Source organism: Pararge aegeria, chromosome 21 (assembly GCF_905163445.1).
Source record: "Pararge aegeria chromosome 21, ilParAegt1.1, whole genome shotgun sequence".
NCBI classification, from domain to species: Eukaryota; Metazoa; Arthropoda; class Insecta; order Lepidoptera; family Nymphalidae; genus Pararge; species Pararge aegeria.
Window position 1 is genome coordinate 12,727,147 of NC_053200.1, and position 13,093 is coordinate 12,740,239.

At 32.4% G+C, this 13,093-nt stretch overlaps 1 protein-coding gene across 2 annotated transcripts in view; it reads left to right on the forward strand.

The window, feature by feature from the left end:
- Window positions 1–3,150, forward strand: part of LOC120633221 (cartilage oligomeric matrix protein) — a 50,901-nt gene extending 47,751 nt beyond the window's left edge. For both annotated transcript variants that reach the window (XM_039903374.1, XM_039903373.1), the window contains exons 22-23: window positions 713–950; window positions 2,789–3,150. In XM_039903374.1, the coding sequence (XP_039759308.1) occupies window positions 713–950; window positions 2,789–2,877 (327 nt within the window). In that variant the 3' untranslated portion in view covers window positions 2,878–3,150. The remainder of the gene's footprint in view (window positions 1–712; window positions 951–2,788) is intronic.
- The last annotated feature ends 9,943 nt before the right edge of the window (window positions 3,151–13,093 follow it).

A 13,093-nucleotide genomic window follows, 5' to 3' on the forward strand; every position in this document is an offset into this window, starting at 1 on the left:
CAGGAGCCATCTGCCTAGTCTGCCAATTTTTACTATGAAGCTGCGTTAAAAATGGTATCTCATTGTGAGAAATTGGGTAATGGAAGATTAAAAACTACGCGATGGTACTGAATTTTATATTATCTACAAATATTATTATTATTTTATAGCAAGGTAGGTAATACGTCTGTCACCTAGCAAACTGTAAACGAGAATGAATAAGATGGCGCAGGTACATTACTACTATAACATGTAAAATTCAAAGTACCTTCTCAAATCCCTACTAATATCATAAATGTGAATGTAAGTTTGTTTGTTACGCTTTCACGCATAAACTACTGAACCGATCATCATGAAACTTTGTACACATATTCCTGAAGGTATTAGAAGTAATATAGGATGCTTTTTATCGTGAAATTAAGCTCAGTTCTTTTGGGAGATCGGACGACATAACGCCGTCAAATGATAACCGATTTAAATAATAACTTACCTACTTTTTTATATAACAATACACAACTTAAAAATTTCAGTAGAATAGCACCTAAATTGAATGCCACATGTCTTTCGAAAAACAAAAACAAACGCAGACGAAGTCGCGGGCAACAGCTAGAATAATTATAAATGAAGATTGGTTTTTGTATTTATTTGTAACTTAAACCAACAGTTATAAGTAATGGAAATAAAAAAAAACTGAAAGCTTTTCGATAAAAGTCAACCAACTATCTTTTGCCAGGTTAAACTGTTATGGAAGGACCCTCGCAACGTTGGGTGGCGTGAGAGAACCGCCTACCGTTGGAGACTACTCCATCGTCCCAAGATCGGGCTCATTCGTCTCAAGATCTACGAGAACAACCGCTTAGTTGCCGACTCTGGTAACCAATACGACTTCACTCTCAAGGGTGGTCGACTGGGAGTATTCTGCTTCTCGCAAGAAATGATCATCTGGTCTAATCTCATATATAGATGTAATGGTAAGTTATGGCCAGAGTTATTTTTTAATTGTTTAATTGAAATACTTATATTGTATAGAAAAAAATGTATTACAATAGAACCCTACGGACTTTTACGTAACCGGAGCTAGGTAACTAATTTTTTACAAAGCATATTATGTAAAGTAGGGACAACAAGTGACGTACACATACGTACATTTTATTCTATTTACGAAACCGATTAACATACTGCGTAACCAGTGTAGAAAAACATCGTGCATGCCTAAGAGTTCTCTACAGTGGCGTGCATAGAGGGTATGCATATAATACTTAAGGGCAGGCTTTTAATCTGTTTAAGATCTTTATTTCTCAAAAGAATTACAAAAAAATCGCTTAGTAGAGAAAACATTAAATTGAAAACTAAAACATGTTGTGAGCGTATAAATCTATAAAGCATAACTTAATGAAGCTAAAAAGAAAAAGTTCGTACAAGCGGGTAGTTCCACAAATATTACCGAGCAAAAATAACTCTTTTTTATAACTCTTACAATGATAGGCATTGTAAAAGTTATAGAAATTAGTTATTTTTTTGCGGTTAAGGTTAGGTCTAGGCCTAAGGTTTTAATAACTCGTACTGGAGATTTTCTTCATTTTATATCATCTGCATACCCTGTGCATACCCTCGATGCACGCCAATGGTTCTCCGTAATGCTCTCAGCGGAGCGTGAAGTCTACCAATCCGCGCTTGGGCCGGTAGACTTCTTATTCTGAGAGCAGACCCGTACCCTGTAGTGGGCCGGTAATGGGCTGTATCGTGTATAGATTAACCATTTATTTACTTTACCATTTTCAATACAAACATATAAATCACTTTTACCTTTATTTACAGATAACATAAATTATATGATGAGATTGTGCTTGAAAGCACAACGCTCATCTCTCGCTAGGCAGAATAATGACTGTAAAATGATAATGTAAAAGCGCAACTGCCGAGTTTCTTGCTTTCTTCTCAATAGAATCAGAGAATCAAAACTGCGGTAGCATTAATTTAATATGTTGCTATCCCTATCCCTATCCCTACTAATATTATAAATGTGAATGTAAGTTTGTTTGTTACGCTTTCATGCAAAAACTACTAAACCGTTTATCACGTAACTTTGTACACATATTCCTGAAGGTATTAGAAGTAATATAGGATGCTTTTTATCCCGAAATTAAGCTCATTTCTCTTGAGAGGGGACGAAGGTGGTTGACTATTTTACATCAGGCTTAGCTTTCCTAAATACATAAAGTTCTGCCACATTTATGAGGCATTAGCCTTTCAAAACAAAAACAAAAGCGGACGAAGTCGCGGGCAACAGCTAGTAGTAAATAATTTATTAATTCGTAGGCTGGTGGCAGACTTGTAGTCTTAAAAGTGCTTTTTCTTCTTCTTTACATCAACCCATTACCGGCCCAATACAGAGCAAGGGTCTCCTCCCACAATAAGAGAGGTTAAGGCCGTAGTCCACCACGCTGGCCCAGTGTGGATTGGTGGACTCCACACACCTTTGAGAACATTAAGAAGACATTTCAGGCATGCAGGTTTCCTCACGATGTTTTCTTTCACCCTTGAAGCAAGTGATATTTTAATTACTTAAAACGCATATAAGTCAAAAAAGTTAGAGGTTTGGGATTCGAACTCGCCCCCCCGAAAGAGAAGTCTTGCTCCTACACGATGCGCTATCACGGCTTCATTAGAGCTTCATTAGAGCTTACTTGAAATAAATTAATTTAGAATTTGTGAAATCCTTTATTCTGTATTGGACAGATTCTATCTTCTTTATGATTTTGTTGTTATTTTAAGCTGAGTTAAAAAAAAAATGTTTTATTTGTTGCAGATAAAATTCCTACAAACATCGTGTCAGAACTGCCACCTACGATTAAGAATAAGAATTTAGATATAGATCATGACTTTGTGTACCTTTAGCGATTCCCCACTATCGATTGTTACACTGTGTTAATAATGTTATGTTGTTTGGTACAGTTAATATAAAAACAAAAAAAATTAAACTAACAAATTTTATGATGAACGCTGATGTATATTCAATGTACCTAACATTTGATAAATTTCCGAATCCGACTGTAACCACAGAAAAGTACAAAACAAAAACGATTAACTCAATGATTTTTTAAACATATGTATATAGTTAATACGTAGGTATAGATTTTTAAGAATAAATACAAAATACAAATGTTTTTATTTAAATACAAATAAAGAATAATATATTTAATAAAGTACAGTACAATTTACTGTTTTTTTTTTTCAGTTTTCGTAGTCGTAATTTATAGCTATTGTCTATAATCTTGGACTTAAGTAAAAGTAGTATGGTATTATTTTCTCTACATAAATAAAAATGTAAGTCTTATGAAAAAAAGAATCTGAGAATCTTCCTCGCACCAATTAAGCAACGACTTTCTGTACAAAATAATGTTTTAGGTGTTTCTATCCTCTTTGGTGTTTACATAACTTGGCCGCAGTAGCAGAAGAGTTATAGAACCGTAGTAATAATGGCGTGCTGTGTGGCTACGGCAGATCAGAGTTGTCACCACACCTCCTTTTCCTGTGGGTGTCATACGCGGCGACTAATGAAATATATTAAAGAACGGGCAGCAGCATCCTCTGTGCTACTACTACCTAACAGTCTGCCCAATTAATTATGGTAAATCCGTCAAGTGGGAGTGGACTTGAGTCCAGCAGTGGACTGTTCATGATGAATAATAACGAGGAGATACAAAAAAAAAATATAACAACTGAAAAATATACTTTTATTGCACACCACAAAAAGTAGATACATACCTAAAAAAAAGAAAAGTATAACAAAACAACGTATACAATTTTAAGGACGCTTCATAGCGATTTCTTCTAAGCAATCAATGGCGAAGAAAATAAATACAGAAAATAGTTTGATGGTGCACATATATGTATACCCATACAATAAATATACACAATACATAAAAATATATATATAATATATGTAAAACAAACAGACTGACTAGACTATTCAAAAGTGTGTTAAAGTAGGGATATTTGCAATAAATGAATATTGTTTTTTTTTCTTGAATATACATTTTAGTTTTTAACTACAATACGTATAAGTTGACTACATAGCGTATTGGGGTTCTCGCTTACCGCTGCATCTGGCAAATGGCAAAGCATCGCTAAAATATTGTTTTTATCTTATTTGAATTTTTATAATTCATGTATTATGAAAAACGTATTTATTTTCATTCATACATAAAACTGCAAAATATACCGATCCGCCATGACAAGAGAAAATCCGAATGTCGTCACGTCTGTATAAACATAATTTTGTATTGCTTGAACTTCGTAGGTAAATAGCTTCACTTGTTATTTGCTTATATAAAGTATTTTGTGATTACAAATTATCAGTTGCTCAGTTTTATCTTATCAATACCAACTTTAATGATCTTTAGATACGAAACAAAGAATTTCTATATAGCTCAAATTTGCCTATCACACAGCTAGAGTTTTCGCAATTTATATCAACAAACCTTTATTTTTTGCAATAATAAGATATTTTTTCCATAAGGTACTTCCAATCATCATAGGAGTTCTTCAAAATCAATCATCATGCCTAAAACAAAACATTAACATTATTAAAATAATATTGCTTTAAGTCATTGTAGGTAACAGCAGTAGATGCTTTTTACGTCTCTACATCGCATTAATTTCAGGCTATGGTTAAAAATTCATGAAATTTGGGTGCACGCTGTAATGTATCATTAGCCTTAATTAACAAATTATAACTTAATATTCATTGCCTTTACGAGTTTTTTCTCAATTGTTGTTGTTTAATAATTAGTCAGCGCTTTTTTCTTTTGAATGTTGAGTTTACCAAAATGGGGTTCAAACATCATTAGGTAAATATTACTAACGATCCCCGGCTACTTCGACCGCACACTTATATAGTTTCTTCTCCAACCCACAGCGTCGAGTCTTTTTCCAGCCTTCCTCAAAAATTAGGATATTTAAATACAATAAACGGTTATTTAAAAGCGAACTGAAATTTCATCCCTTTTATTTCATATTAAATTTTTTAAGCCTCAAATGATTTGGTGTAAATACGTCTATCTATTGCGTATAATAAAACAGTAATTTTTTTTCTGTCTGTAATCGCCATACAGCGAGATTTTCTGCGTGATTTCCATGGGGGTGCAAGGTGGCCTCCCGTGCCCCTTCTGGGTACGCCCATGGATGGACCATCTGCTTGATATGGCAATTTAAAAAAAAATGCTTTAAAAAAAATATTAATTTAGTTCAGAGGTTTGTGTACAACACAAAAACCAAATTAGGGTCTAAAAGTAGTGCTGCCCTTTTCATAATTTTTTTCATGAAAATGTCAATAGTTTTAAACTCGTCAAGATTCATAATATTATTACGTTTTAACTCGTAACGATTTATGTACAACAGAATTGGTACGTAACACAGAATGTACACACTAAAATCTACCATAATGTTTAGATATTAGTTGGTTCTGTGTCTAAGCCAATAAACTCGACCAAAATTGGATACTTCCCCGTGATATATTTTCGGTTATCCCGCTAATATTACGTCTGCACAAGGAAAATATTTGTACATAACGGCAGCGTGGCAAGAAAAATAATTTGTTAGGGCAAACTGAGAAGATAATAACCACACAGATACAAGTAAAACGAGCTACTTTATTGGCCAATTTGTAAATGTAACAGTGTTGCCGTTTGTTTAATGTAAATACTGTTTCGTTGGTCTAGTTGTTAGAAAGAAAGAAAAGAAAAGAAAAATCGTCTTTATTGTTGTCTTTGTGTCATGCATTGGTAAAAGTATAAAAAAAAATGTGTGACAAGGGAGCTAGCTATATATAGCTGCATATTAAAAAGCGCAGCACTGGTTTTCACAGCCAGACCCATTATCTTCGTCGTCACTGAATCCTCGCGACTAAACAATAATAAGGTAATCATAAAAAGGACAATAAAATATAATATAATATATAAACAAACGAAAGATATTTTTTACATTAACGCATTACTAACCCCTGAAGGAAATCATGAAATACAAAATCATCAAAATCCAAGTAAGAGGTAAATAATAAACAAAATCAAAAATTATTGTTATCATATTCTTATGTATAAGAAATCTATAATCATCATATCAACTATTACGGGTCCACTACAGGGCACAGGTTTCCTCCCACAATGAGAAGGTATTAAGGCGATAGTCCACCACGCTGGCCCAGTGCAGATTGGTGGCCTCCACACATGAGAACATTATGGAGAACTCTCAGGCATGCAGGTTTTCTTCACCGGTGATGCAAGTTTTAAATGCTAAAAACGCTCATAACTTAAGACAAGTGAGACATTAAGTTTTTTATGACTCGTACTGGAGATTTTCTTTTATATTAACGATAGGCCAGCGCTTGACGACAATCATGCCCGTTAGAAAGCACTGATAAGGTCTAGGTTGGAGCACGCTTGCCTAGAAAAGTTCCACATCTTAGCGGCACGTATCAGAAACTTGGATAAAAAACGTTTCGTGCGTGTTGATGGAATATCAACCTCATAAGGATGCCACCGCTCACGGTGTCTCGCTGTTCTGTGGTAAAACGGGGAAGGAGGAACAAGATTGTGAAGTTGAGCACATTCAACGAAGTATATCCGGTAAAAATCCAATAAACAGGCAACATTGCGTCGGTGCTAGAGACTATGTAGTTTCGCCTGTGTTAACGATTTGTCACCTATAATTCTCCTGGCGCGACGATCCACCGAATCTAAAGCTTCAAGCTGGAACTTGGCAGAGCCACCCCACAGGTGACTACAGTACTCCATGCTTGTTCGCAATTTATATCATCTGCATACCCCGTGCATACCGTCTATGCATGCCACTGGTCACCCGCGTAGTTAGAAAATGTCTCTGATTGATGATTGAACTGGCAGACTGGCAGAGTAAGGAGATTGTCTTCGAATTCGTTTGTACAGGAATTGAAAACAGTATTGTTCTACAGGAATCTGTTCTAAGAAATATGCCTCTCATACACTTTTCGAGCGACACAATTTTTTTTATACTTATACACTGAATATGCCGCTGACAGAGGAATTTATTGCAATGAGCTTAAATAAAGGAACATATACATAGAACAACCCCGTTCATTTAACGTTAGTATCTTCGGTTACGCATTAAATATCCTGGGATCGATTTTAGAAATAAGACTGATTATTCAAATGTTTTAGGTTACGAAATGTTACAAAATAAAACCAATCTCTATTAAATATTTATCAAAAGTATCAATATAATCAGTAAATAGTAGTTAATCTTAACGAAAAGACAATAATAATAATATAGTATTTATTTATTAGCCAAATTGTGGGTACATATAACAAGACAAAAAGCTTATTAGCAGTTTCGTCTGCTGGGAGAATTCGGCCGTAGCTATCTATATACCAATCTACGATGTCTGGAGAAACCGTTTAGGATAATATCCAATAGATAACTGTCATGTTTCTAATCGGTTGGGTCAATCATTACTTACCATAGGATAGTATGCTGACAAAGGCTAACTTGTAGAGGAACAAAAAGGAATCAACTTAAGGGCTTTGACACAAAATGAAAGAAATTAACATTTTTATCACAAATATATTTAATTGTATCATTGTACAATGTTTACATAACACAGACAAAGTACTATCACTCTGAGAAATAGATTTATTTATTAAGAAATCCCAATAAGGACAGAATATGTTTAAAACGGCTAAAGAGCTGGTGGGAAGATTTGGGAAGGTGCTTGGTAAATATTTAACTAACATTAAGCTAAAATAGGACATTAATGAAGAGCTTTGCGTTCTCCGGAATGCCTTTCTAAATTGCATTATTTTATTTGTTGGTATGTCGGTTATGGAAACCGAATATTGTATTGGCTTTAAAATATACCATGTATCTAGCAAGTAGCATTATTTGGGTATGTGAGCCGTTGGCTGCATTATCACTCATTATCAAGTGTGATTGCGGCTACAATGCTTTATGTATGTAATAGAAATAAATGCGTCGTAGCAGCACTCTAGTAGGGCTAGCATGCGAGCCACGTGATAATCATCTCTACCCGTTACTCGCTTTACATCTATAGAGATGGACGAGATAATGATAATAGACATAACTCTCTCGTGTTGCATTTTTGATAAGCCATTAAAATGAATAAAAAATTGTGTAACAAGGAACTGTGTGATGAAAAAGCGAAGCGAGCGAGGAATTTTAATTAGAAAATATTATATGATGTTCGGGAAACCACTAGCTTTATACATTCTGGTGCATAATTACAGCACAACAGTATTACAGATTATATATTGGAAATAGAGATCAGACAGATTAAGATTGTTTATTCTCGTATGCCTGACAGTAGGTATTCTAAACTCTCTAATAACTTTCAGCTCCTATCAAGCACGTCCTCAAAATTTCCCACCAACTTCTTAACCAAAATGGCATAACAGTATAAAACATTGTACTAAAAGCAAGAAAGTTAGAATCAATAAAATTTATGATATTATAAAGTTGTGCTATCATTTAGGTATTAAGAATGAGGTCACCTTTCCAGTGTAAGCGAAGCGATACTTTTAGTATTTAGGTAGTACATGCTTTATGTATCGCATTATGTGATATGTTTGTATTATATATTGCACTAGTTTTTTTAATTGGTAAGGATTTTTGCCATCATTTATATCATTTACGGACTTAGTGTAACCAAACAAAATCTAATTCTACATTTTAAATTAAAAAAAAAAATTACCATTATAAATTAAAAAAGTAAAATTTTAAGTTACAGCACATTTATCTATACAAATATTTAAATAAACCTTTATCTGCAAAATTTTTGATTTTTCAGAAACACTCGGTTGGCTCGATTTGTGAGAAATTATGTGCAAACTCTTACGTGGAGTTGCGTAGAATTGTTTCTTAATGTCTTCGGGAAATATTCTCTAGTCTGTATATTTTTAATACATTTTTGATAGATATAACGAAATATAAAATCTCATTTTTCTTTTACTGTCAAATTTACAAAAAAAAAACTGAGTAACTAAGATTTTTTTTTGGTTTGTCGCCAACATAGAAAAGTGACCTAAAAGGTTGGACCAGATCATTGAGTAGTGGTCTACTATGAGCAAGAGCGTCCAACGAAATCTATACGCACGCTTCGGTCGCGAGGAAGACAATAATATATTAAATGATAAATTATTTTTATGTACAATATATAGGATTTTTGTACAAAGAGTGGTTACTTTTTATTTGTTTACTTTATATTGTGTGACACGACACGTCAGAGACTAGCTTATTGCATTTTTCACTTGAAGTCCGGAAGACCACAAAGCGTTGCGTAACAGTTCGCTTTGCAATGACATCTCTAGAACATAGTACATTATTACTTCAAAGCCCAGATAAATCGAAAAAGTATAAGAGTCGGTTGTATTAATTTTACGTCGTCTAAAACTAAAATGTTGATGTAGGTATTGCCGAGGTAAGTGAAAAGTTATATACAATGTATTTATATTCATATGCGTATATGTGGACTGAATTTCGCTAGCCTTCCGCAACAATTAATAAATAGCATGTCGCGTGTCGGTGATGCGATTCGAGTTTCAACAGTGATCGCAATGCTTTCTGATTGGCTGACACTGTTCTGACACTGATTGGCTGACACTGATAAAATACACAAAAATCAAGCCATTCATTGACATAATGGCACAATCATTGATATAATGGCAAAGCGATAATCACTTGTGTCGCAATAGATCTTACGCTTTTACTTATTCGATTTATCAACTCAGTTTAGACGACGAATTTTATGGCCCTCCTAACCGACCCAGTCATTTTATTTGGTACAAAACAACACTTCTACATTTACATAATATTTTATTTACATTATAACTCATCTTCTCTTAATTAATTATATGAAATATTTCTATTTTTTATAGAAAAAAACCGTTCATCTATAGTTAAAATCGAAAATTTGCTATACGAGTATGTAGGGATATACTCCATGATTTTTTAAATTTCATTTGATTTATAAAGTAATTATTGCATTATTATAAAATAATTTTATGTTTATTAAATTATTAAAAATTATTTACGAAAACTCTATTAATATTTCATTTATTATTATATATGTATTTCAGTTGTTGATTTTCTTATAAGCACCGGTTAAAAAATGGATCCCTTTTACCTTTTTAATTCATTATTATAAATATCTACATAAAAAATGTAATTAAATTTTTTTAATAATAGACTTTATAGGATATTTAAATAATGATGCTTCATTAGTGTAAAACGAAAACCGTAAAAAGGAATAAGTATTTTAAATTTCATTTTTATCATTTCATATTTTTTAAACAACAATGTAAAATATTTTAGCAAATATAATAATTCAACTCTCGTTCGGTATTTATATACAAGAAAAAAATAATAATTTTTGTACGTGTATAACATGCACGAATATTTGGTATAATTGAACACATTGTGATGTAATATTTATAAAATGAAAACCTTACATTATAATTATAACAGGTTGATTTATCAGATATCGGGTAAGAAAGGTGTATAGACGAGAATCAAACCATAAATTATAAAAGATAATAAAAAAAAAAATATATTTTTTTTATTAATTTATTTTACAAGATGCAAAATAAATAAATAAGTACACAAAAAAAAGACTTAGGTAGACTATCAAGTGCTAGCTATAATTATAAGGATGGAAAAATCAGTAATATGCTGTTTCAAAAAACAGTTTCCTCACCGGTATCTTGCTAGAAACTGAAATTTTTAAGCTAGCCATTTTAGCTAGTACTTTATAAGAATAAAACCATTATAGCATCAAAATAAAACTTAGAACTTATACTACAAAACAAGAATAAGTCTATTTAAGGTAATTTTTTAATGTTTGACGTCACACTGACAGATAAAGTACGAGTATAACCACACTAATGTATAAGGTAATTTTCGAAGAACAAACTTGTTTGCGGTTTCCGTAATATGACAGGGGTGATGAAGCTGTATCTGTCAAAAAGAAGGCCATTGACTTTGTATTACGCTTGTTAATTAAGTCATTTATAGAGTTTAGTTAGAAACAATGATTATTTATTGTTCTTAGATTTAAACGATATCATATAAGACGAAGTACGTAGTAGCGACAAGTATCACACGAAGACCGTTTTCCCTCGGTTGTAGTAGTGCAGATTCTATCGTACGTAGTAGCGTACTTGTGTGTGTAAATCTAAATAATTTTAATATTTTCTTTCTTAAAATTGGATTCAGATGATTGCTTTTGCTATTAATCTGATATTAAGCATACACTCAACAAGTCACACTCACTCTAAATAAACTTATACATTCACAACTACAACCTTAACCTTGGTCTCGTGAGATAGACTTTCTATAATTCAAAGTTTGTTTTGGCCGAACGATAAAAAACATAATTATATTTTTTTATATTTGATATTTATTAAATATTAATGTATTATTATGATTATGTATGAAAACAATTGCACTATTACCAGACACTTTACAGATTTATATTTCGATATGTAAAATATTAAGACTTAACAAGTACATACAGCAAGTACAGTAAAAGTTTTTAGAAAAAAGAGCAAAGTTTTTTAAAAGCGTTATTTATAGATTAAAAAATCTTAAGTTAGAGATTGGAAAAGTTATATCATCTTTATCCTACTAAACAGCTTAAGTACTTTATACAAATCTTAAGGTTGACTATCCACCACAGGTGTGCTAGGAATTTGACTGAGGAGATAAAAATTTAACAATTAAATTTCACCACTAAACTGGCTCCATATTCCGAATAATCAAAAATTAAATTAAAGGTTTTTGTCACAAAATGTTTTCCACAGTGATTTCGTGTCTAAATAACGAAGACTTAAATAAGACATCCAAGCCACCAGATAATAGATGAAAATACTGATTTTAATTTACGACAGTTTCCTAGCACACTTGTAATTTTCCTAGCATATCCCTGGTACTTAGCAAGTCTACGAAAGTATTAAGGTGATCCTAAGCGGGCGTAGATACATATAGACGTTATCGGCAGATCATGCTAAAATTATTACTGCTATATCCTAAAATAAATAAGATGTAGCATTTTCTCGTGTTATTTACACTCCACAATTTATTATTTAAGTCAATACAACTTACACTTACAAATATTTTATTTTTGACCAAGCGTATTAAAATGCACATCAAAATAATAAGTTTAGGGCAACTTGCAAAGTAAAATAGCTTTATATTTCGCTGTAGATAATGCGAACCTAAAGCTATATTTAAGTATATAATTAAGAACAATTAAATGAATTGTGGGATGATCTGCTGATAAATTTTATATAGAGATGCGGCCGGCTAGGGCCACCATAACGGAAAATTTTGAGTAACTCCTTAATTAATTCACTCATTTACCTGGTCACATGCGATTTTACTCTTAATTGCTATAACAATATCCCTACGCCGAACGCTTCGTATTACTTTACATTTGATATTATTTACAACGTGAGCACTACATTTTGTATTGTCATTGTCTAGAATATATCTTATTATGTACAAAAATCATCATAAACAGTAGCTTCAGAATGTACAATATCAATTCCTTTTTTAGGAGATGAGATTTACAATCGGTATACAAATTAGTTTTTTGTATTTAGTAGTAAAAACATCGCGACTTGTAGGACTGACCGAACTGGGGTTGTTTTTTTAAATATGAATTAACTATGAATCTATCGTAGTTAATTTGAGTGTATTACGTTATATCAAGTAAATTCCTGTTTTTAGGAAAGTAGTATTCAAATTAGATTTTTCATTTAGTTTGGTTGTTTCCAAGTCAGACGAAACTGCGTGGTTTTTTACATTATTAGGTTTCATAGAAAAATTGTGTGTGTTACGTTAATACAAGTCAATTCCTTTGTATTAATATAATCGTGAGATTTAATAACGTATTTTACCAGTTGATTTGTTTTGCATTAAGATAATTTAAATGTGGACCAAAATCTGGAATTCATTACGATATTTGTATATTACAAAGGATGTTGGAGATAACTGGTTTACTGAATTACCGTAATGAGCGGTAGAGTATTTGTCACGTATACAGTAACAACAATTTTGAAATGAT